Consider the following 27,445-nt stretch of genomic DNA (forward strand, 5'->3'; position numbering starts at 1 on the left):
TTTTACACTGTTTTTCAGAAATCAATCACAATACATCTATTTGCCATCACAGCAATCCAGCAGTCACACATCTCCAACAACCATCTCTAAGTTTCGAAGGCTTATTGTAATAATTCTGGATGTCACTTATACTGCAGGTCCTGGATCCCTAATCCTGGATCAGAAAATGCTGGATTCATTGACCCCTTTGGTTTTATGGTTTATGTCAGTGTCTTAACCACGCGGAAGACGTGTTCATAGGCAAATAGTCCTTTTATCTAACAGAAATCAGATCCCAGTCCAAAACAACTATATGCATCATTTAACCAGAAAATTGATGACCAATAACACTTCTTCAAATTGAAGAAGAGTGTTATTGAATAGCTAAACTATTCTACAAATAGTTTAGCTAGCTCACTATAGAACGGTGGTTCATAGAGATCTTAATTGTGTGGCATACACCGAAGCACCTGCCTCGAAATCTTGCTATCATCAGTTTAGATCTATCATGACAGCCTTGACAGTGATCCTTGGACATTGAAAGATCCTTGGAACTAAGAGCATCAGGCCTCTGGAGGAACACAAGCAGCACTTGGCAAACTTAACATGCATCTTGGAGGATTTGATCACAAGCGTACAGTTTAAAGTACGCTGGTTCAAAGTCAATATTAAGATGCATTTCACATGCATCCCAAGTGGCTACTCATCAGATTTATCTTCAGCACTCTACATGCAAACAAATATGTAGGACAATTAAAAACAGACATCATAGGTCTTCCATTTCTGCAAAAGCCCAGATATGTAATTTTTGATGTTTTAGAGCTCCATGTTTAGTGCACCTCTGCTGATAAAAGGCACAAACATTAACAATCTCTGCTTCTCATTATGGAACAGCAGCTCTGTGTAGAATGTGAGTATAAGCCTGAAACGCTGGAAACAACAGTCCTCACTGCAAACAATGACTTCACTGCCAGTAATGAGTCCACAGGTGTAACCAACAACGTACTTATCACATTGGATGTGCTGCATTAACTCTCACCATGCATTTATGCAAGCACCATGCAAATATAAGTTAAGGTTATTTCATATGTACTGAGAATTCACTTAACATTTACAGCCTCATCTCTTACAGTAACTGCTGTTGTTGAGATAAGATACAGTTGCTGAAATAAAAGTGGGCTTGTAAAGCATCAAGAGAATACACTCAGCACAAGTGTTGGAAGAAGATTATAATCCAGCCCACGATATATGGATGTCTGTACAGCCTGCTGCTTCATGCTGTTGAAAACTTTATGCCGAAAGAGATTCCTTTGCTCAACACTTATCTTTAAAACAGTGGAAAAGTACTAAAAAGGCCTCAGAAACACACCTGGCAGAAATAGCTCTTTGTTGTGGTAAAAGGGGGCAAGGCAAAACACACAGGGTTGGACGTTCATGGTAGCTATAAAGTGTACACACACTTGCATGCCTTGCAAAATCAAATGAGGGGACATACCAGAAATTTTTGAAGGGTGTGTTGATTTCAAAGCCCCTGCGGTCCATGTCTCGGATGTTAGCAGCAGTCAGTTCCACTTCGGCTATAGCCAGCCCAGCTTTGTAGTCCTGGTAGAACAGCAGGACAGAACAGAGGGATGGAAACGGTTAGGCACAATCATAGTCATCAAAACTCCTACAAGAGGTTTTCAGCATATTCGAGAAGATTACTGTCTAACTTATCGGCAGAAACTTCAAAGACGTTAGCATGCTTTAGCAAGAAGACAGAAAGCATGGAGAAGCCAAAAGCAGTTGCAGAAGCTTCAACAACACCATGTTAAGATGCTGTTGGTTGGACACTTCTGGTTCTTTCTACATGGTGAAAATCGGGGAAGATACTGAACCCCACAATGGGCTCCTCGCTTGTAAAGCCCTTTGATTGTTAGGCTTGCCATTAGATGTTGATTCAGGTTCTTTTATCCCAAAAACATGTACCTGAAATTGGTTTAAAGTCATAGGTTGTTTTTTTTTAAAGACAGAGGAAGCTTCTGTAATGACGAAGTAACACTTAGACTAAATATCACAGTGAGGTTATTATCACTTTTTAATTTGTGTGTGAGGGTGTGTTTTTGTGTGTTCGAAGATAACATTTAAAATAAAGTCATGTGTTAGAGCGGTCTACTGAAAATAATGGCACACCAAACAGTTGCTGTTTTTTGTTTTTTTTTTCTTTCTATCTGATGACGCACAAAGCCAGTGGAGCAAGTGGGTGACGTGTGCATGTTTTAGACAGGAGTGGGGAAAAAAAAAAATCAGCTCGGGTGTGTTGTTGTATTGAGAAAGACGGCGTATGTGTGTTTGTACCTGTACTCTGTAAAAGCCAAAGCTGCATCTGGGGAATCCAAAGCACCTCAAGCTTTCAGCTTCAGTGTTTCCAAAACAGGGGGGGTTAGATGCAGAGGAGCAGTTTTCATAAGTTCCACTGTACAGCTCCATCGCATCGTGCCCCACCTGTTTCCACTTGACCCGCAACTCTCACAACAGTTTAAAGCATCTTATACAGCTTAGAGCTCTGAGCCAAGAAAAAAAAAAAGGATAGAGGAAGTGCTCCTGCACCCATACATATAAGCGACACATCAAAAGAAGGTAAAAACAAGCACACTTTAAGGTGTACAAGATAATACAAAAAAAATATTCACTGTACTCCCTGACAAAGCCACAAAGGCAATGCTGAAAATGTGACTCAAAAGAAGGGGGTGACAAAGAGCAAAAAGAAAGACGACATGGAGAAAGAAGAGATTGAGGGTTTTAGTAATCCTTACTGACTGTGGGTGAGACGGGTGAGGTGTCAGCTAAGCAGCTGATATTAGAGAGCAAAACCAAAAACACTATTTTCGCCACAGCTCAATGATATTACAAGATTCTGCTTAAACGAGGAGCACTAAATGCCGTCATGCAGTGCCCGTTATAAATCATTTCTGTTTTCCACGCCGACTGCTCCTCACCAGCAAAACAATTTACACTAATTACACCAAACAAAAGGAGAAAATGAATATACACAATTTTTGATGATTGGTCACTTTTTGGGAAATGCACAGTCGTACAGGAGGGGGGAAAAAAAGGCATGTGTTTTGTTTTGTTTTTTCCTGTGTGTAAAGCACAGCGTAGTCGTGTGTCTTGTAGAATAATTAGCGTCAAACTCTGCAAAGCACCCAGACTACACAATGGTTGTGCGAATGTTTTTATGATGCAGAACTGTTAGCTTCATTCTTTAGCATTGTGTGGGCTGCTCTGACTGAGACTGTCAAAACCTTGATTTGACAATCATTAGCTCCAATTAGACTCCTTCAAACAAATTTGGAAGACTGGTGAAAAACATGAGCCATTTCCCCTTTTCCTAACTGTCATTCACAAAGATACTGAGAGGGGATGATGACACAGAATCAGATCCTGTGAAGCGTTAAGGATAATTATGACACTCTGATCTTAAAAGAGGATGGCAGAAGAGTCAAAGAATGATAATGTGTGTGAGACCAGTGAAAATACTTTATCCAAAGGTCCTAATTGAGCAAAAACTTTATGTGAGGGCTTCAGGCCAGCAGAAACTTGCCTCTCTGTCCTATCAATTATAACTGCGTGGAGTTATTGCTCTTTTAAGTTCAGCATGTTCAGAGGTTTGAAGATGCATGACGCGATAATGAGAGTGTGGGGGTGACAGAGTGTAAAGAACCTCATTCAGAGCTTATTGCTGTTATCAATTCATTTCAATCAAGTGTATTAAGACCAGATGCCAGTGTACCTTAAACGCAGATGCAAAGCTGGACAAAATGGAAAGAAAAGTGCGTGTAACGCATAAACACATACATTCCTGAGTGTCCCTGCTTGTCTGGGTGTATGTGCTGAGAGGGCAAAGCAGTCACCTATACCTAATGACCCTCATCCCTCTCAGGCAGCCAATTAGAGAGCTGGGTGTTAGCGGCAGTCCAGCCCTCGCCTCTCGTTACCAACCCAATATGTGCCGTGGCCTCCTGCCCTCTCCAATTAATTCACCAAGGATGGAGGGAAGGAGGAATGGAATAAGGAAGGGAAGGGATAAGGGGTAAAAATAACTCACCCAATTACTACTGCCAAGGGTTAGGTGGCAATAATGGCGCTTACAGAGGGAAAGGGGGAAAGGCCCCAAGGCAAATGCCAGCTTTTATGAATTCAATTCACTTTGATACATTAAAGAAGCAACCAACCTAAAACAAGAACTTGACAAAATTAGGAAAACAAACTCAAGACAAATCCTTGCATCACTTTCGCAAAAAATAAAAAAACAAAACATTTCTTGTACCTAAAATAAGTTATCTTACCCTCCCAAACTTTATTCAAAGGCCGCTCTGACTGTACTAGTCATGCAACCAATTATAATCATGTCAAATCTTTCCAACCTCTTATTGTGCAAAGCAGTCACTTCTTGGTGCTGAGGTGTTCAAAAAGAAACCAGACAAAGAGATGCAGCTTCTCTTCATACAGTATCTCCAATTCCATGTTCACTCAACCACTTAAGCTGCTCTAAAAGCATGGAGGTGAGACTGTCTCGCAGACAGCTTTGTGAGTTCATGCTCAATGGTGAAAAATGTCTTTGGATTATTTTAAACATCAGACATTCAGACAGGAAAGCCAAGAAAGCAATGATGGGATCATGTGAAACAGAGGCGGACGAGGGCAGAAAGAAGCAAATGACAAATGCACTTGGAGTCAAAAGTAGTCTACAGACTATAACTAGTCTGATTCTGCTTTAGTGTGAAATTCCCAACAGTTTTGGGATAGTAAAGGTCTCAGAGTTGGAGTTACGAATAAAACAATGTCAGAATAATGTCAGTCTGTCTGGATCCTAGAATATATCAACAGCAATATCTCAATAACTCGTAGAAAAGCTCCCTCTCCCAGAGATATTTATGGTCACTGGAGGACTTCCTTAACATCCCATGTTTTCTTCAGCTCCACCAAGGGTCAATACTGAGTGGGTATTTACAAAAGCAGAAGTGTTTATTAACCAATAGATGAGTGAGTTTGCCTGTTTGTTTAGCTTGTCTTCTCCGTAAGAAATTCTCGATTCAGTTAAAGAGGGGAATATGTCATTCAAAAGGTTTAATTGGTTTGACTATGTGCATTATGAAACCATACTAGAAGTGGTTGAATGCTACAAACTGTAATCAAACAGAGTTCCTGATCATTAAATCTGCTGGGAGATTAAACTTAAAAATAACTCAAAAAGTTGGTTCAACATGTCTGGGGTCTCTTCAACTGACCTGGCTCAAGAAATGCTAACAGTGGAGATTATGCTATTTATTAGACTGGCAATCTGTCGAGGGTGTAACCTGTTTATCACCCAATGATTGCTTGTTTAGCCTCCAGCCATCCTGAAATGGCTTTAGAAGTTTAGAAAATAAATGGATTGATGGTACTATATGACAGATCACCCAGGTTTTCTGACTCTTCATATGTACACAATGGTGTAAAACAGTTGGATTTTACAGCAGATAATCTATCACAACCGTATTATCCCAACAGGCCGAAAAGTAACAACTGTTTCCACCAAAGCAGGATGGAAATCTAATTATATGAATGCATTAGTTTAAAAACTGGTCAATACCACTCTCAGCTCAATAAAGCAGAGTAAATGGGTATTATGTGCATACTAGGGTGTTGCAGGTGTATTCTTAAGGGACATGAGAAAGATTAATCAGTCGTACTTTTTTTGGTGCAACACTGGCTATGTCCACCCCCCACACCCTTCTTTCCCTCTTTCCCCCCTCATAACCTGATGAGCTGCACACACTAAAGGGAAAGATGGCACAAAATCTTGTATTGTTGAGTGATCGTTGTTTTTAAAAAAAAAAAAAAAAAAGAAAAAGAAAAAAAAAAAAGGAAAAACATCTTTTAAAAACCTTTAAAAAACTCAAACTTTTCCATGTTTGGCTTGCTCACCGCTCTCATCAGCCTTTCAACAAGAAACAGACAACTATTAACACAAGAATCAGGACATAACACCAGCAAGCGGCCTATTAACGCAGGTGAGAATTAAGTGCGTAAAGTGTTAGACCTTCCCCTTGACGAGGGAAACACTAAATACTGCACATTCATGGATGAGTGAAAACACAGGAGTGTAAAATGACTGTTATTATTGCTGGGTGTATGAATGGGCAAATGTTTCTGACAAACTCACCTTTTCAACTTAAAGATGTTTTTTACTTATTTTTTCTTGCTGCAATTCCCTGCAGCATGAAAAGACGAGATGTTTCCTGCTAAAGCATCTTTAACCCCTTAACACCCAAATTTAATTACATATATGAAAACGAAAATACAGTATGAAAGGAAAGAAGAACTGAAATGAAGTACAATTAAATATAAAAGAAATTAAAAATGAATAAAGATAAAATTATAAATAACATAAAAATATGTATGCAAGAGTGAATAAAGCAAAATGAAAAGACATTACTATGATAAAAATAAGTTCATGCTCAATGGTGCTCAATTTTTAACTGGTTTATTCAAACTAGAGGGTTTCCCTGCCATTATATTAGGGTGGTGCATTTTATCCCCATTGGTAACTCTAACTTTTACATAAAGTTCAAGTTATCCTCTTCATATAGCACAGTGGTGGGCAACTCGGGCCCTCGAGAGCCGCAGTCCTCCAAGTGTTGGGAGATTCCCTTTTGCAACACATCCTGATACCTTGAAGACCTAATTACCAGACTTGTGCAGAGCTTGAAGTCAAAGTGTACAATTAATTAACCATTGATTGGAGTCAGGTGTGTTGTAGCAGGGAAACTGAACACTTACAGGACTGCAGCCCTTGAGGGTCTGAGTTACCCACCCCAGATATGGCATATTGGCTCTCTATACTTTTGAGTGTGTTGTTGGCCTCAAATCTTTACATGATTATACTTCATTGGTTCCATTTCAGTCAAATTGAGATTAAAACAAATTAAACAGTTACATTACATCGTAACTACAATTACAGTACTTATTGCATCACAGATAACTTTGTAAATTTTCTGAATCTGCTGTTGGTAAATTGCACACCCCGCCGCAGACATCTAAAAAGCGATGCATCATCTCTCAACATCCTCAACAAGTAGTTATTTTCTGTCAAGATCTCACATCACAAACAAGATGACAGCAAGAAAAATGATCACACAACGATCAATCAGTCTTTCAGCTACTGAAGTGAAAACAAACCAGAGAACAGTTGTGATGTATGAGATGATAGGACATGAAACAAGTCACTCTGCTTGTAGCGATTCACCTACGACGCAGCGCAAGGCAGGGACATCATTTTTAGAGGAAAGGTGGAGTGTGTGTGACGTGCTTTGCGCACCATCTGACTTTCTTTACTTTGGTGTTTAAATGACCTTAAACACAGCTCCATCACAAGGCTTACAGTCCATGAGAAATTGGGTAGGGGTGGTGTAGGAGGAGCTGGAAGGATGATGTTTCCAATAGCTCGTTCATCATGTTAGATTAAATACTCCCCTCCACTGAACTTGAACAGGGCAACGGTCTGCCTCCCTCCCTGCACTCTTGTTCTCCATCACTCTCGCCTCTTCTTACAAACCACCAACGCTCATTGCTCGCTCATGCAAGCCATGCGCCGAAGAGGTCCCTCCATCCCCTCCACTTCATTTATCTCTTTGTTACTGTCTCTCAAATCTCTTGTCTTTCACTTCTCGCCTGCTTTCCTCTCTGCAAAATGCACTGCCGCCGCCGCTGCATTTATGCTGAGGATTTAGCTTGTAAGCTGCAATAATACAATTAATTTGTTCTCTCTCCAATTCTTTTTCCCTCGGTTTCTCCCGCTGTCTCAGATCAAGGAAGTGGAAATGTGCTGACATGGAGGGATACCCAAAAGAGAATTCTAACAAAGATGTTTGTTCACGCTAATGAAGAAAATAATGAAAGGCAAACAAGAAAACTGCAAGAGCGAGCAAAACGAATTGAGAGCCAAGGAGGGATGGAAATGAGTTGAATGCAAGCAGGATCATCAAATATGCCCGCAAATATGAGTGAGGTAATAGTATCGCTGCTGTGAGGTATCTTTTAAACTCATCTTGCTCATGGGGCAGCGGAGGGTTAGGGTTAGATAAACGCAAGATGGAACTATCAGGGACTCATAAGAAAGACTCGAGGGAAACTATGTGTAAGACAAAACTCATCTCCTCTTTTTAAATAGGAGATTAGGCTCACCTTATCAAAAGAGTGTCCTAATCTCTGACAACTTATTCACGACACGCAACAATAATAAGAAAGGTAATATGGGTGTTTGTGTTTATATTCCATTCCAGCGGGGAAGTCTGCCGTTCCCAGTGTGATGTTTATAAACACAAATCAGATTTCCAGCGTGTAAAAGTGTAAAAAAAAAACAAAAAAAAAAAAACTTAATTAACCATGACTTCAGTATCCAAGATTGCCAATCTGCCCTGCAACAGTGAAGGCTGAAATAAACTTTTACTTCCCATCCTGATTGCATCCATTTAACTTGATGTACACAGTCCAGCTTCAACTTTTACTGAGTTAGTAAAGACAAAACGGTTAAACATGTTGCTATCAAGTTAATTAACTGATAAGTGGACATTTATTCTCTTTTTCAAAATATTTTTAAAAAGTCAAAAAGAAGATACTTTTTATGTGTTTACTGGGACAAGTTGATAAGGGAATGCTTCTGGTTATTCATGCTATTTAACTGAAATGAATGAGTGGTAAACCCATACTGACATACAAGTGGAAATAAAACACCTTCTCGATTGGCGTAGAGCTACACAGTCAAAACACTCCACAGCTAACAGAAAGCCAGACATGACGGCGAGGACCAAAGAGATTTTTGCAAATAGTTTCGCCTCCTCCAAGCCATGATCAATGGCTCATGGCTGCTGCAGGAGTTGATTAACTTTTATATTTATGATTAGTATTTCAGATGCATTGGTCCATATCAGTGCTGAAAACAACATCAAAACCTCTCATGAAAATATTGATTATTTGGGAAACAAAGCTTGTGCATGTCATCATCTGCTGCTGTTTGCTCGGTTTCTGGAGTTCTGCCTGCCCCATTGTTCAGCAAAATAAAAATGAATGTAGCGTGAATGTAATTAGATCAAGCATGTGTGTCTGCTTGTGACAGACACAAACAAAAGATTATGATGTTTAATGAAAGGAAGAATGGCGGAGGGGATTGTTGTGTGGTGTCTTCCTTTTTACCTTTTAGTGGGTTTAAAGTTAAGATTAAGATATATTGATTTCTTAAATATTGCCACTCTTGCTAAATTGTTATATTAAACCAAGAACTGTCCTTCAAAGACTTAAAATGGTCAGAAAATAGATGTATTGTGACTAATCAATCACCATTGGGGGTGAAAAGATCAATATAAATAATCTATTCAAGATCATTTCTAATACTGCTCTTTAAAAGAATTTACCAAACAGAACTGAACATGGTATGTGGTAGTTTGAGGATTAGGAAGTACAAATGAGGTCAGTGGTAAAAGGAATAAAGTTAGAGAGTTTTAAATGGTAGGTGCATTTCTGTTAATATTTGATGGAGGAGTCCAGATTTAGTCCCACATGCGGAAACAAAATATTGATGTAAACACTGTAAACTTTTAGACACGCAGGAAAGATCCGTTCTTACCCTTTAATAGTTGGGAGATTTTTAAAGCGTTCATCCCTTTTAGAGGTGAACAAAATACAGAAGATGTTGCCCACAATTTGATCTAAATGTTTAAATTTTGCATAATTTGACAGCACTTTATGTCATTGTTTTAAATGTGTTTTGCTTTTTAACTACATTTTATCCCTGATGTAGTTTTTTTTCTTTTCCCACTGTGACAGTTTTCTTTTTCAACATTACATTGTGCGTTCGTTTTTAAACTGAAAGCACAAGTGGTTCAAATAAAAAAATAAACAGATGACAAAACACAGGAAACAGACTTTTACTCCCCCCCCCCCCCCCAAAAAAAAAAACAAAAAAAAAAAAAATTGCCCCTCTCTCTCTTGCTCGTGTATTTTTATCTTTTGCTCTCGGAAATCAGTATGAAAAATACCTCTTTTCCTTTATTAAAAAGTTGGATAAAAATCACACCATTAAATCAAAGTGTTTTGTTCAGGTGCTTTTTACATGCAACGACGTTGGATGATGAAAAACAAAACTTGAGAAAAAGTTGCCGTTACCTAAAGCTTTCAGCTTCTTGTCCAGACTTGTCTGTTTACATACCGCTCACAACGTATCCCCTTCGTTCTGCTGTGTTTACAAAAGCTGTGGTTTTGTCCAGGCCCCGCACCTGGGAGATCTTTTTACACTAACAACCTTCAACAAATAACACAGTGGCATCTGTCTGCTACTTACAACTTACCTTCAGTCAGCTGAAACTGACTGAAGGAAAGTCGAGACAAGCACGACTTTCAGCTGGCATCCACAAGGGAACAGGATGCTGGTAGCTAACAACAGTAACCACTGCCGAAGGACAGATGGTCAATACTTAACTCTCCAAATTTCAGCAAGTACAACAGAGGTAAATGCTGCTTGCTTTACCTCTGTGTTGTAAGGAATCAGATCAACCAATAACATTAGTAAAGACGTTATTTCTACAATTACATTTTCAAAGGTGTGTGGGCCCAAAAATACCTTGACTTTGTTGAATTTAAACAGGTTTAATATTTAGATTCACACACTTAAAAACTTTTCCTTGGTCTGAAGCGTCCTGCTGTGTCTACAAAGAGTCATTTCTCTTAAAGATTCTTTTCTGAGCTTTTGGCCTTTATAGGACCGCAGCAGCTTCATACAAAGGAAAAAGGCAGTAGGGTGGAAATGACATGCATCAAAGGCCCCGGGATCTAAATCAAACTGGGGGGAATGTACTAGGGACTAGATAGTCCAAAAGAAATGATCTCCTAATGTCTTTTCTATGACCTTTTCATGAGGTTAGGGGGAAAATGGTCAGATGAATGAGTCGAGATTTACGAAAAAACAACCCACACTCAAGGAGAACATTAAGTCATAGTGTGGGTAGGCAGTTGTAACACTACAGCTATTCGCAAAGTACTCCACTAAATCCTTCAGGCAGTGTGTTCCCTTCATACGGTTCCACAAAAGCTTTGTTGTCATGACAAGATATAAAACATTTTAATCTGAACTGGTAATTCTAAAAAGTTAAGATGTTATAAGCTTCTCCGGCATCCTCCTTACTCTTATCCTCATTTACATGAATGTGTGTGTTTGTGGTGGTTTTTGTCATTAAAAATAAATTAGTTGTTATGAAAGTTAATGCCAGAATGAGTTGTTGGGGGAATCCAATAAAAGTTGGCTTAGTTCCTACTATAACCTAAAGGGGGTAATGCCAATGTGTCCAAATCCAGTCCTCAAGGGCTACAATCCTGCAGGTTTTCCATGTATTCCTGCTCCAACACACCTGATTAATTCATCTGTTTTTGTGCAGAACTTCACTGGCAGTAGGATCCATGTAATGGAAGCCAGGTGTTGGAACAGGGATATATTGAAAACCTGTGCGACAGCGGCCCTGAAAGGACCGACTTTGGACACCCCTGGGTTCATGAAACCACTTAGCCAAGTTTTGTTAACATTTCAAGAATTCATCCAGCTTGTTTTATGAGTATCACTTGGATACTTCTGGTTATTTCACGTAATTAAGAATCTGCGTGGGCAAAATTAAAAAGAAAAGGCCTAAAAAAAGCCTGCAAGGACAGATGCTGAGCCATAGTAGCTTCGTAGGGCAAAAAGCTCAATCAGGTGAGCTCCAGGGCCACAATGAAACAGATATTTCTGTGTGCTAGTGCGTCCTTGTAGTAGCTACAGCAATGTAGCCTGAAGCATTTTAACACCAAATTTTACTTTTCGCATTACACATTCATGAACATCTGCATTTCTCCCACCCCTTCTTATCATCCGCCTTCTTTCAAACACAAAGCTGTCATTCTGTATAGAGGAGATCCCAGTGGTGTTAGAAGTACCTGTTCTGTTTTGCAGAGCCTGACTTTATTCCCCACGAGGGACACCAGCACTCTGCCTTTGTAACCGCGAAGCTCCAGCAAACCTCGCTTGTTTGTGGAGGCGAGGTGGGGAAGGCTGTTGGAGCGCTTCTGGGATCTGCAGGCAGGGGGGCGCGTGGCCGTCTGAAGAGTTTCCATCCACTCCTGGCGCTCCCCTGTGCATGCATGAGAGACAGAACAAGGAAAAAAAAAAAAAGAGAAAGAGGCAGATGGTGGATGAGGATATAAGTGTGAGTGTGAAAGAGTAAATACAAGAGGGAAAAGAGTGAAGAAAAGCCGAAGACATAGCAAGACACAGCCAGATCAGGGCATCCTAAAGTCTTTGAATCATTTGTGTTAATTCCTCATCTTTGCATTTCTACTATGAGCTACATTTGTTCTGTAGATTATGAAGCACCAAAGTATGCTGATGTAGAAAATTTCAATCTACAAGAACAGTAATTGAAACATAGGATTAGGTGCAATTTGTTTAAATGAACTTGGCCCCAAAAAAAACTAATAAAATTCTTGCAAAGCTAAAAAGTGAAAACGTGCCAAGTCTAGCTCTAAACATACAGATAGCTGCCTCAGAAATTTGGAGGCCTCCAGCTAGATGCGGTGGGGGGATAATAATAAGAATAATTCAAATATAAAATGAAATAAAGTTCAATGAAAAGAATTCACAGCTTTGTGAATCCACTTGTTTGTCTCAAGCTGAAAGGCAGCAGGGCGAAACCAGAGGAGGCGCAATGACATCACACAAAACGTTTTCTTTTAATCTTGGTGTGAAAAACCAAGTAGAACTTTTACTGTCACTTCCCCCATCGACCATCTTCTTGTTTAGTTTTAGCTGTTCCAATGAATCTCAAGCTGTCTGCCATGTCTCATGAACTGTGATGCAACTTAAAGTTCATTCCTTATTTATAATCAGATAAAAAGACCTGAATATGCACATTTGGTCTAAAAATGACAATGATATTCAAATGAATGTTTTATCTACAACAAAGAAATGCATATACTGAAAAAGAGCCATTTTGTCAAGTCATGACACCAAGACAAAAAAAAAAAAAAAAAATCTAAAACTTCATGCTGGCTAGAAAAGACTAGAAACACAAGTGGTTCTAAAATTAATATGTTGCAACTAATCGTCTGATTTTGTGACAGAGGCAGAGTCTCTTCAGTAAAGATGGGTTAGTGTAAGATATTAAATCTTACACTAACCCCACTTACACTTGTTAAATATTAAGTCAGCCCAGTTCATTGCACACCAGACAGGGTGTGAGAAACGTTATTGTGATTCTTTAAAATTGACCTACATTTGTGTTGGTTTTGGCTTTTCCAGCAGCTCGAAGAATGAAACTGATTCAAGTTAGTACAAGGCTTCTCATGAAGTCATTAAAAAAAAAAAAAAAAAAAAAAAAAAAGAGTAAACCACAGGCTGACAATATTTTAACTGAGACAATGTTGATTCCAGCTTTTTATTATTATTATTTTTTGCAGCAAAAATAATATAAATACATATTTAATATATATAATTTATATAAATTTTTTTTTTTTTAAACTGTCGCACTACATGGCAACACCTGCGTCAAACTGGACTCGCAGCAGTCTGACTTGCACTTATTTATGATGTCCTCTACTGCTTGATTTCTTGTTTGTGTTGTTCTCACTCTTACATATAAGTCGCTTTGGATAAAAGCGTCTGCTAAATGACTGTAGAATAGAATATTGCGTTTGTTACGAATGGTCTTTGTCCAAGTTGCTTTCATTCATGCATGCATGCATAAAAACGTTCCAGGCATCCATGCATTCATCTGCTTGTTCACATAACACAAGTGTCAAACTCTAGTGCTCAAGGGGCCAGTATCCTGGCCAGGTTTGTGTTGTTTTCATGCTCCAACACCTTCCGGAAATGAACAAATAGGTTGACAAAAAGCTGTTGGAACCATTTGATGTGACTCAGGTGTGTTTGAGCTGAGAAACAATAGAACCCTGCTGGATACCGACCCTTGAGGCCTGGAGTTTGACCCAAGAAGCTATACAGCATCCGATCATTGAAGCTATCCATAAACAGAACTGACAGGTTATTTCTCAAATTTAAAGCCAAATTCTTTTTCAAATTAAGTCATCTATGCCATTACACAGCTCAATTGCTTATAAAGAGCGTGAACCTAAACCTAAACACAACAACAGCTTTCTACACCATTAGCCATTTCTATTAGTTTGACCATTATGTCTTCTGCTGGAGGTACGTGAGCCTGTAAAAGCCACATGACTGAACGCAGGCATTGGATTGGTATATCTGGTGTCAGTGGTTTTGAAAAGGCTTACAAAAGAAACCACCAGCCAAACATGTTTATATACACTATTCCACTTTCACACCATTAAGCACACCGAGCGACAGACCTGAGAAACCAAATAGAGGTTGCAAAGCAACAATATGAAAAGGAAAATCCCTGATTGAAAGGGGGGGATTAGTACACAGTCAGTTGTTCCATAACTGGCACTTCTGACATATTTTGTGTCTTCAAAAACTATTTGTTCTGTAGCACGACGAAAAAGCTCTAACTTAGTGTAAATCCCTCAGGATTACTGCTCAGCTAAATGGCCCCGACATCATCCGAGGCATCATGTTCCATCCAGGGTTTACATTCAAACAGTGTACAATCCAAACTCCTGTCAGACATCTTTCTCTATAACTTTTCAAAAAGACTTAAAAGAAGACATGAAGCTGCCACTGTGAAAGCCCATTCCCCAACCGACCAAGACACTATACTATCAAAGCCTGCAAAGTGGAAACACAAGAAGTACCAAAGGATTGCAAACACACAAGAACAAACAGTCGAACATCATAGGTCCAAAGAAAAAACCCACTGTGGCAACTGTTCAACACAAGCCAGGAAAACAAAATCAAATGAAATCCGCTAACTGGTGTGACACTGCGATCAGTCAGGGGCTTCAGCAAATTTGGGACAGTCATAAAAGCGCTCCCCCCCCCCTTTTTTTTTTATGAAAGGAACTGAGAAGTTTCAAGGTTTCTGAAAAGCAAACGCACAATAATTCAAAATCTACACCTCTTCCAACTCATGGAAATACAAAAGACAGTGCTGTGACAGGATGACAGATACTCATCTGGAATACACAAAGTGACAAAATGATGCTCACAGAATAACAATGAACATCAGCGTGGTCACAAACAGTGTGCCACACCTTTTCCAAGGAAAGTATTTCTGGGTTTTCTTGAGACAAGATGAATAACATCACTTTTATGAAAACAAGGAACAGATCTGTGGCATGATATATTCAAATTTTGCTCCTGTAATTGCTTTTACTGCCCAACATTATGTCCATTATGGGCTGACTCTGTGGTGCAGATGGATCATATTCCTAAAACTGAAAATGACCATGTAGGAAACATTACATAACACTTGAGACATTTACCAATCGCACTACTGTAGTGAATAAGAATGATTGTTTATGTTATGGTTTAGTGTTCTCCTTGACAAAATATGTCTTAACTCTTGACCTGCAGCTTATTGAAAGTACAGAAAGCCTCAGCCACAGAGCGCGCGGAGATACGATGAAGAACATTGTGTACTAGAAAGAACCTATAGACATTTCCTTGTCTGCATGACAAACATCAGGTAAAGTGCAGCATGAATGTCCTTCAGTTATAAAGAGATTAGACGTGTCTGCAGCTGGAAGCAAGTCCGACTTACGTCCTCCTGCTTCAAAAATGTTGCCTCCCCTGAATTATCATTACTCATTGTCAGTCATAGCTGCCGCCACAGTGTCATCCTGAGAGCGTCATGATCGATTTTCGGAACTTGAATTTATTTTTCCGCCTTTTAAACAACGGCAAGATAAGAAAATAAAAAATGGTAAACAGAATATAGTACAAAAATATATGTTTCTAAAAAGCAGCTGTGTGTTTCTGGCCTGTTGAAAACTATTGAATAATACAAAGCAAGGCAAGAAATAGGAATCCTAAAGCAGATCAAGTGCTTGGAAAACAAGCATACGTGCAGGGTGGCCTGTGTCTAAAAGACAGGCTCATCAAGACAGGAATAAAAAGGTTTGTTGAGCTGCTTAGATTCATGTAATCCTGACAAACTCGCAGCCCAACATCTTTCTACAAATGTCTGAGTAAATGCATGTAAACTGGAATATATTAACATGTTCACAAAACTCTAACAGATTTGTCAAATTATTCCTTAATGTTGATTGGTTTCCTGGACATTCATTGTCTTTTTAAATACACTGTGGGGTAGGGCCCGACCGATATGGATTTTTTGGATACCGATATAAAGACTTTAGAGCAGGCCGATAGCAGATATAATGGCCGATAAATCCATCCACCAGAAAAAAATTTAAAAGATATTACTCAAAGCTAAAACACTACATTCTAAGCTCATTCTTAAACTCATGTCTACCTGTTAGACACCATGAACTATCTGAATTATTCACTGATTTAAAAAAAAAAAGTAAATACGGTTTTCTTATTCCACAGGGCCTACACACATGTCATGTTTCATCAGCTGATCTCTTTCCTTCTTCATTATATTTGACAGGGAAACCAAAATGTTCCCACACAGGGTTTTGAATGAAATGAGGCGTTCAAGTTCCTCCGCTCGCCATGACCACGCTGCACTTGTGTGGAATGATTATGCACACAACTTTTTTTTTTTTTTTTTTTTTTTTTTTTAATATCAATCCGCGGATCACGTGTGTGCCGAACCGTAGATACTGATCCAAATGGATCGCAGATCCATTGCACCACTAATAATAATAAGTATTCAGAAGTTGTGTAAATGGCACGCAGCCACCAACTATTACACACGTTCACTCGGCTAAACACTAAGCACGGCATTCCTTGCTGCAGCGCGGCCACGAGGCACGCAATGACAAGTTTGTGGAGAATGTAAGAGGGAAAACATAACAGTGTTTGTTTATTTCACATTTCAACTTACTAGTGACAAAATATAAAATGCTCGTGAGCAGACTTGACTTTACTTGGCTCACCTGCTATGTGTTTCACCGTCCGGTTTGCTCTGTCTCGGCTTCCACGGTAGGCAGCCATGAGCAAGGATAACCCCGCCCCCGCTACTTACCCAGCAGACATGGGCGCCATCTGTTGGATAAGTAGCCCAGTTACATTTTTAACGTGGCAGTCTCAGAAACAAACATGACAAAAAATAAGTCAATGAAAGAAAAGAAAAAAATCGGCAATTTTTTACCGATAGCCGATACGGGGGCCACCCTGGACCCCCATATCGGCCGATAATATCGACCAGCTGATATATTGGTCGGGCCCTACTGTGGAGGCTTTGATCATAAATGCTACATAGTTTGGTTTTGCTAAATCCTTCCAATGACAAGCTTTGAGTCATGTGTAAACAATTATACACATGACAATGTGTTTATATCCTTCCAATAGTTTCATACTACACGATTAATAAATGTTCAAGGGTTGAAAAACTTACCAGGTTGCCTGTAAATGCATGAAAAACAAGCATTCATGTCAGCAATGCGAAGACAAACCAGGAGTTAGAGATCAGATTAAAGGAAAGCAACCCTAAAGATGGGTTTATATTTATAAACCAATCCTTTATGTTTGGATGATGATTGCACGGTTAATCTACCTCGTTCACTTTATCTCTAAATACTTTCATTTCTCTGCCTTGATAGGCTAAACACTGCTCTTCCAGTCCGTGTGTGTTCCACACACTTTGTCTCTGTAGAGTAAAAGAAGAAGGGGGCAATCCTCTCCGACCTGCCAATCTCTACAATCACTGTCGGTCTGTCAGCCGTAAATAGACCGTAATCATCATCTTGACTGTGACCTTCTGACCCTCCTGTGGCCTTTGCGGACATGCTGCTCTTGACTTTTCGTGCAAACGTCTCCATCATCCTCACTTCTGAGGGAATGTCCCTCATTTCTGCATATCCTCCTTCACACTCTGCCCACTTGAGATCCCACGTACTGGCCCTGCTTCCTGTGTGCGAGCTCATTTCTGGTCAAGCAAACCCCGAGTTTCTTCTGAATTCACAAAGAGCCGGGATGAATAATGAACGGCCTAATCAATTATTGACTGCTCTTTACATCTCTGCTCTTTACTGTTTCATCCCCGCCCTGCTTTCTCAGGTCCACTACCTGTCCTGCACTCACTTATTTGCCTGTTCATTTATTCAGGAACTCCTTCCTCTCTCGCTCCTCTCCTGCTACAGTCAGTTTGAGCACCGGAGGAAGGTGGGAGGACTGAGACAATCTGTGGTGTGCTCATATGTCTGCATGAGTGCATCTCACCTGTGTGCCACAAAATATTCTGCATGTTTGATTGCCTGATTTTGCTACAGCCGCACACAAGAACCTCCTTTTTTTTTTTTGGTTGCCAGTGATCTTTATTCTCATTTGGTACACCAAAATAAAAACATGATCTCACCACTGCATCCACACAAAAAGCATGCGTCTGCCATTACACCCAAAAGGCATCCAGCTTCATCGCTTATTACGTGATATGCGCATGTATGACCGTCTACCACAAAGACAATTCCACTTTACATGATGGGAGATGAGGAGAGGCAGATAATCCTCACTGAAAGTGGATGAAATGAGAGCCAGGTCCACTCAGCATTGAGCAGAGATCTTTCAAGCCGCCCACACGGTCTTCATCAACGCGACGGATGAAGAAGAAAAAAATAAAAGGAACATAAAAAATATAAAGCAGACAGACATTGGACATTTTCATTGTTTCGTCTCATTTGAATCATTTTACCACAAAACATATGAAAAACGAATGAAATATTTTCATTAGCATTTCATGTTGAGTCCACATGTTTGCCATTTATTGCAATACTTTGGTTGAACGTACGATCATTCCTCTTTACAATGCATTCAATCCTCTGCGGCAGAGCATACTACTGGCCTCAGGATGGAGCGTTTTGTGTTAGAGAAAAACGCACCCACAGCACATGAATGCCTAACGACTTCATGGCTCTAATTAAATTGACTCTTACTTCCAAGCAATTTCAGTTGGCACGCTTTGTGATCATACCTGATTGTTCACTGTGCGAAAATCCGAGTGAATTATGCTGGATGGAGCTTAGTATGCTGGACTGACGCGGAGCATGGGAGAAACAGTGGTAAGGCCAGTGAAAAGAAATATATTTTCCTGTCTAAGATACAGGGTGAATCCCTGTGTGAGAACAGTCCAAAAGAGGGCGTAAATATGGAAAGAGGACACTAAATATTATCGTACGGAAACATGAAAAGGAACTCAAAATAATGCTGATGATGTTCATGCTGTCAGCGAGGTGTGTGACACAGCAGGAACTTGCTACTGATGTTTGTCTGTTTGCTATAATTAATGTGAGAAGAGATGATCTAGATTGTTATTATCTTTAGAGTCACAAGTTAACAGTTTAACTACTCTGTCATTGTTGGCTTTCAACAGGTTTCCTGCTGATGTCTACAAGGAGGGGAAACTAAAAATGAACACAATTAATACTAATGTGTAAATTAGGGTTGAGTTAAACGAAAAACAAAGATTGAACCAAAACTGTCCCCACTTGGCTTCATTTTACTGGGAAAATGTTTCCTTTATTCTTGTGATGAAGCAGTACGACAAAGTGGTTAATGTTAGCATCCATGTCAAGCAACGTCTGCAGCTAGTTGACTGTTGGCAAGTCCTGCACATAATCAGGAGGAAATTCAGCTCATTGCACTAAAGAAGAGACAAAACCAGGGGTGTCAAACTCCAGTCCTAATCTGGCAGGTCTTCACCGCTTCCCTGGTTCAACTCACCTGAATCAAAATGATTCAAATCAAATCAAACTTTATTTGGATAGCACTTTTCATACAAAAGCATATCAAAGTGCTTCACATTAAGAAATTTAAAACAGTTTCACATTTAAAAACACACATTACCCACACACACACACACACACACACACACACACACACACACACAACCCTTCTCCTGACCATTGATGCCAAAATAAAAACAAATAACTTTAGGATTCTGTCATCTGTATCTGGCTTGGCACTGCTTGAATCAAATGATTCAGTCGGTTTCTTGTTAACTTCATCACAATGACCCATCCATTTGAGTCAGGATAATACACTTCTGGGTATAGCTCGCTGTTCCATCACTCATCTCATGATAAACCTGATTAAGTAAAGAGGATGAAATCATGATACCACCACTGCTGTGTTCCAGAGAGAGGAAACAGTTTGTCTACTGGAATTGGGATTTCTTAATATATGTCAATTAAAGCAAAAAACACTTTAATGAGGTCAAATAAACACTTGTCCAACATCAGAAGCTCCTTTACACAGAAATCTCATTTGTTATGTAACAGCAAATGCTTTGTTTAGTTTGTTTGTTTTTATTTCTGATCTTATATGAGAGATTGTGACTGCCTAAATTTAAAAAAAAAAAAAAAAAAAAAAGCATTTAAAGATTGAAAACACTTGATTTTCATTTCACTATTAACATTTTTGACCCATTTATAGATTTGCAATTAAGAGTTACTTTCTTAAGAAAGCGTGCAAATTGGTTTTTGGTTATGCTTGCGCAAAAAAAAAAAAAAAAATCGAAATATAAACCAGGAGTTCACAGACTTTCAACCATTGCTGTAAAACCGAAGTCCAACCAAAGGTTTTCCTGAGTTAAGAATTCTGCTTTCATTCTGTCTCTGACCTGCTCCCAACTACCGTGTTGTTAGTTACTTATTCTCTACATCTCTCCAGCCCTCGTTCCTGTCATCACAAGCAAAAACATGTGTTACAAGGAGGCCTGTAGAAAGGCAAATGCCAAAGCACCAGAATACAAATCATCTACTTTTTTTTTCTTATTTTTACACAATAAATATCATCCTCTGTCCTGTAGCATATTTGTCTGCAGCCCCTCCACACCTCTTCAACACTCTCCCTCTATGTCCTGTCTGCTTTCCATCACTGTGTCGCCGCTTTCTTCTCTCTGCTTCCTTCCTTCTTCCATCTTTCCTCTCTCAAGCTGACAGTACCTGAGGGAAGAGGCCACCTGCGGACCAAGTGGGGAATCAGCCGACAGCTGTGTGCACACTCTCTCCGGTGGCCTTCAATTATTCACTCTCTTCTCCCTCCTCCTTCTTCCTATCTTCTCTCTGCCCTTTTCATCTCTCCCTGCCGTCGCCGCCTTTACCTCGCTGTCGTTTCCCCCCCCCCCCCCCACACAGAGATTGCGTGTCGGGCCTCTCTTGCTTTATTCACTCCTGTTATTCCGCGGCTTAATCCCCTCCTTCTCTTGTTGCTTCCATCCCCCTCGTCTTCGACTCCACTTGGATGCCTTTTACTCTCTTGCACACTCCTGCGACCATCACTCCATGATTTTGTTCCCCCTCCTCTCACCTCGTCTGCATCAGCACCAGTAGCTCCTTAACTCCACTTCACTAACCTAGTCCTTCTCCTTCCCTCTCCTCATGCCTCCCTGTTTCTCCCGTGCTTCCCCAAAGATTGATGACTCTCCAGCGCGAGGCGAGTGGGCCTGTTTAAAGATGCATGAGGTGATGAGGCCAAGTTTTTCTCCTTCTTATCTTTCTCTCCCTCTCTCCCGTTTCTCCTCCCAGCCCCTTCTCCTGATGGCAGTCGCCACTTCTGAGAGAGGCTTCCCATTGTTCCTGACTGGTCAGAGGCCACCTCCAAATCAGACAGCTCCCTCCCGTCCCCAGTTCTTGTCAGGATGGCTGTGTGTGACGTATGACAGACGACGAGCAGGCCGTTTGATAAATGATGCTGCCAAGGACCCGTGACACAAACGGGGGGGGGGGGGGGGGGAAAAATCTGGCGGCCATCGATATGATGATGCAGTGAATCGACGGGAGAAGAAGGGAGGATCCCTGACACTAGGTTTAGTGAAAAGAATGAAAGAAGTTCGAAGGACATGATGTTGCTCATATTGCTTTTTATGAGTCAACAGCGATATGAAACCATATAAAAAGAGAATTCACTGCAGATGTTTGCTACAACAAGTCCATGAACCAGGCAGGAATGCGTGTATAACCCCTTGTAGGCTAATATAAAAATGCCCTTTCATGTGTATAGAATAGCCCAGATCATGGACCACTTCTCGTGCCTTTTAGTCTTTTGCCTTTCTAAAAAAAAACAAAGTTGTATTTTTGTGTATCATTTACAGAAAGTTCTGTTTGTCATTACTTATGCTCTTTCATGTGACCATTATGCTCCGAGTCGTCTTCATCAAAAGACTGGGATGAGTTGGGCGAGCTCAACACAACTTTAAACAGTTAGCCTTGTAATAATTGAAAGAGATGTAGTGACAAACCAAGTATGTAGGCCAGCTGGCCTTTGTCACTTGCTGGCTAGAGAGTAAAAAAGAAAAAGACTTGCTGGAGGTTTAATGCAGAAAATGTGTCATTCAGATTGTGTATTAAGACAATGCTGGCACTCCAAAGGGACAGTTTTACAATTTGTGTCCATCAGGGAAGTAAAGACTCCTTTTTAAACTTGAATGGCTAGCAGCTCTACAGACAAACATTTCTTTAGCTGATACATTTTCTTACTGTATTCATTACTGTCTGCAGAGATCACAGGTTTCGACCCCGGCTTGTCCCGAGAATATATCTTAGGGGAGGATTACATTTGCATTCTGCTTTATGCCAGCCAGCGTTTATATCCGTTTAGTTACCTCCTACTCTCTGTGCTTGCATATTCTCTACATCAATACACCCAATTCCTGGATAAAGCTGCTCTCATTCACAATTTTATTTTTTTTTTTAAAACGGAAACTGTTGCCTAATAAAAGGTACGTATCAGCTTTCGCTATTGAAATATTTAAATACCGCTGCTTTGCCTGAATAAAATTCTAATTTTCTAGCCACAGTGTAAAATGAGAAAATGAACTACCCAAACACATTAACAACAGGTGTGCTATAATATTACCTATTAAATATTACATGAAAATAAACATGCATATGTACAGGTAATACATATGAACTGTGTGAGTCTACTTGACACAATCTTGTGGACTGTAGACCAGTTCTGGTGTTAACGACAGGTTTTATAAGACATTGAACAGATAACATCTTCTAATATCGCTTAGGAGTTGCTGTCATGGAGCACAATTTTGTTTACACCCCCCTGCTTTGCTTTATTCAAAAGAAAGCAACAGATGATGTAGAGGCCAGAGCCACAGCTGTCACATGTGACATGGGACATGTGTTAACAGTCACAAATTTCTCTGTGTTACTACATACATACTTAGTAAGTAGAAAAAACTGGCCCCCACCTGAACACAGAAAACAATAAATTGGCTCCACAGATGTCAATTTGTCAATTCAACGCAACAACTTCCCATCTGATTTCCATCTTTTAGCTCCATGTGTTCTGACATATTCACCCTGAGCCACACAATGAGTTCAAGGTTTCCACTGTCATTATCATGCAAACCTAAATTTCTTCAATTTCACTTATTCATGAGAATCAAAGGGCGGACAAAATCTGACCTGAGACACAGACCCTCGATTAGTGAATGAGCTGTTTGACCTGAGCTGCCTAATAGGCTGCCATCAAGCCGGCAGGGGGTTGATGGTTGGGAGGCAAAGAGCGAAAAACGTTTCTTTCTTCTCTCATTAAGGCCAAAATAGATGACACTTCCACCTGAGACAACAGTCACTCTGTAATAATCGCACGCTTCCTCTCGCCTTCCTTCTGTCAGACACAACAGCAGATTTGATGTTTTCTTTTCAAACATTTCTTTTTACACTCTCACCCATTACTTTGACTTCTTTTGCCTGGGTTCAAGCAGGAAAATGAAGCTGTCACAGCCACCAGGTTAGGTTTAGCTGTTTGAAATGTACATAAAAAACAGAATACAATGATTTCATTTGTAAAAAGATATTTGATAATTCTTTAATTGAATGGCAGCAACATATCAAAACATTAACTAGGGTCAGTCAACAAGACACTAGATGAATAGGTCCTAAAAAAGGAAAAAAAAAAAAAAGTTTTAACTTATTCAACAGTAATTATAAAGCACTTGTCAGAGGAACTCAAAATGCAGTCATTTTCAAACTAAAAGTGGGTTTAATAAATGGTTATTGCATCGATGCTTGAATGATGTTTGCATTTTAGATAAATGTCATTGGCTCATTGACCACATGATTCATATATCATTGTAGATTTATGTATTTTTACACCACTAATGGATGTATGCATGGATAGACATACATATGTACAGCGAGGAATTATAGAGGCCTTACTTTGCTGTTTGTCTTTTGACAAGTCAAGCAAGTAGAGGACAGGTATTACTGATGCTGTGACCAAAGATATTAATACAGTCTGTGATATCACTACAGAGATATTTTAGAAAAAAACTGTGAAATCATTATTTTGTAATATTGCTCAGCCCAGCTCGGTAACACTTCCACAAATGATTAACTATGAAGACTAGTCACAAATTTGCTAGTCACAAATGCAGGATCAGCAGTACTCTTAAAACAAGTTAAAACAGCGGCAATACCACCATGTAGTCAACAAACATCTGGATATCCAGTCCCAGATGCTTTGAGAAGAATATATTACCTATTCTTGTTTCTAATGGATTCTTGCTGTTTAGCAGTCATAGGTCCAGTTTTTTTTGGGTTTTTTAAAAAAGGTCAGACATGTTCTTTCAGTTTATATTGTGTCCAGTGTCCATTGTTGTCTACTTTGTGTTCCAGTAGACCATTTGTCATCACAGCACTCTGGTTCCTCAGTATGTGACGCAGACCTTGCTTGACCAGGCGACGTCTGTGCCAGTATGTCAGCTTCATTATTTCCAGTCATCAGTAGCGCTAAGGGTCTTGCCCAAGGACCCAACTGGATGATGTTGCATTGGAGCTATGTAAATACCTAGCACCATGTTACCTGCAGGATTCGAACTTGGTTCATCTGCACCTCTACCAACTGAGCTGGTAGAGGTGCAACCCAGCCGCATTTGTCAGCTTATATTGTCAGCTCATTGGCCAGAGCAAGATCCGGGCAATTAATAGCTATGCCCTGCCAGTGATCAGATACCCTGCTGGGATAATAAGTTGGCCAAAGGAGGAAGTTCAGACCACGGATGTCAAAACAAGGAAGCTGCTCACCATGCATGGAGGCTTCCACCCCAAATCCAGTGTCCAGCTACTATACACTAACCGCAAAGAAGAGGGCCGGGAACTAGTGAGCATCAAGGCCACTATCCAAGCTGGTAACATCCAAGCTCCACGAATACATCAGGAAGAGGGTACAGAGGGATAAAACACATAGTGAATGTCTCAGACAATGGAGTCTGGAGGAATACGAGATGGAAGAACCATCATGGGAGGAAAAGCCCATGCATGGAATGTACCACCGGCGGGATCACTGAAATGGCCGATATAAACAAGTCCTATCAATGGCTGGAGAGGGCTGGACTGAAGGACAGCACAGAGGCACTAATCATGGCAGCACAGGAGCAGACCCTGAGCACCAGAGCTATTGACACCAAGATCTACCCTACCAGGCAGGATACCGGGTGCAGACTATGCAAAGGAGCCCCTGAAACAATCAAGCACCTCACAGCAGGGTGCAAGATACTGGCAGGCAAAGAATACATGGAGCGCCATAACCAAGTAGCTGGCATAGTGTAAAGGAACATCTGTGCAGAATATGGACTGGAGACCCCTAAGTCCCAGTGGGAAACTCCCCCAAAGGTAGTAGAGAATGAGAGGGCTAAGATCCTCTGGAACTTTTAGATGCAGACAGATAAAACGGCAGTGGCCAACCAACCTGACATAGTGATCATGGATAAGCAGCAGAGGAAAGCCGTAGTGATTGATGTATCCATCCCCAATGATGGAAATATCAGGAAAAAGGAGCATGAGAAACTGGAGAAGTACCAAGGCCTCAAGGAAGAACTGGGGAAGGCCTGGAGGGTGGAAGTAACAATAGTACCCATAGTGAACGGAGCACTGGAGGCCGTGTACCCCACACTGGAGAAGTGGCTCCAACAGATAACTGGTGAAACATCAGACATCTCTGTCCAGAAAAGCAGAGTCCTAGGAACAGCTAGGACCCTCAAGTTCCCAGTACTCTGGTAGAGAAACCGAGTTTGAGAGATGAACAGCCACCCGCCCTACCCTGGTGAGATGGGAGGGGTGGGTGAGGGAGGAGTTTTTTAGTATATATTTTTTTTTTTTTTTTTTTTTTTTTTTTTGGTGATTTACAGTTTCCCCAAGTAGATGTAGTATTTTTATTCATTCATGGACTATACAAAGATTACAGTTAGGGTATGGCATACAAAGTGTAAATGAGGCTCCTTTGTGAGTTGTAAGTTGGTGAATTCTGTCAAAGAAAAAGCTGGACTTGCTGCAGAAACCAGGCTGACTACCTTATGGTGCTTCTATGTATATATGTGCTTTAAACTGTTGTGTTTCTAAGGCAAACTTCATCTCTTCTGAGCCATCCTAGTTCTTTGTCTGTAGCTCTTGGTTTCACAAAGGCTTTGAACTTAATGTACACCCGGTAAACTGTTATTGATCCTTTCATACGTAAACTGTAAGACAGAATTTTACAGCTGAATAGAAGCAGCTAAAAGTATCTGCGAAAGTGAGGAGCGCAATGAGAAAAGACTTAAATGTCACTGAGGCACTTAAAGAGTGATGTGACCAGGAGGCACAAACAGTGGGGATGGGACAGGATAGAGGGAGAAAGATAGAAAAATAAAGGTAGACAGCATATCACAGGGTCAAAGTGACAGTAAGAACAGACTGAGGAGCTGATAGATGACTGAAAAATCCAGAACAAACTAGAAAAGATGCACTTGTTGTACCTTCTCCTTCAGCTCGGAATACGAACGTCCGTAGCGAAGTGACAACCTCAAACTTGTTGTCACCCAGTCCTCGCACCTGCCTGATGGCACTGGTCAAGATCATACCTTTTGAGTACATCTCCTAAACAGAGACACACAAAACCGACAGATGAGTACTCCCAAACACACAAGCAAACATGCACGCTTTCAAGCATGTTAATATTGTTATCGAACTGTTGCTCATTCCTATTACATCTGCACGCTCACAATTACTTGTTTGCATCAATAAATTTGTAATTCTGAGTTGTATTACCATCAGCTGAGGTTGCATTCAATTTGAAACAGCACTGACAGACATCCTCATCAATACAGAGTCAAGTTTATTTGCACAAATAGTTACACTGTTCTCACTGAGCAATAACTTTGATAAATGACTCTGAGCTCCTGGACCAGTAGCATGTGAATCAAAGTGCTGCTGCTGGAATACAAACAGGAAACTCGTGCTATCATGCTTAAGAGGGAGAAGGCAAAGTCAAATCTGTATCAATGTGATCTTTCGCTTCCGATTCCAAACTTAAAATCTAGGAGATTTGAAAAGGAGGTGCAGGAAATGGCTCTAAAAGTGAATTGCACCACATTAAAGAAGCCCAAAGACG

At 40.3% G+C, this 27,445-nt stretch overlaps 1 protein-coding gene across 1 annotated transcript in view; it reads right to left on the bottom strand.

The window, feature by feature from the left end:
• Nucleotides 1-27,445, bottom strand: part of arap2 (ArfGAP with RhoGAP domain, ankyrin repeat and PH domain 2) — a gene marked incomplete at both ends in the record, with an annotated part of 152,009 nt that overhangs the window by 96,896 nt on the left and 27,668 nt on the right. The window contains 3 exons of the mRNA XM_079257781.1: nt 1,475-1,581; nt 11,962-12,155; nt 26,811-26,931. Of these exons, the coding sequence (XP_079113907.1) occupies nt 1,475-1,581; nt 11,962-12,155; nt 26,811-26,931 (422 nt within the window). The remainder of the gene's footprint in view (nt 1-1,474; nt 1,582-11,961; nt 12,156-26,810; nt 26,932-27,445) is intronic.

The sequence above is a fragment of the Telmatherina bonti genome (genome assembly GCF_933228915.1).
Source record: "Telmatherina bonti genome assembly, chromosome: 18".
Classification (NCBI taxonomy): Eukaryota; Metazoa; Chordata; class Actinopteri; order Atheriniformes; family Telmatherinidae; genus Telmatherina; species Telmatherina bonti.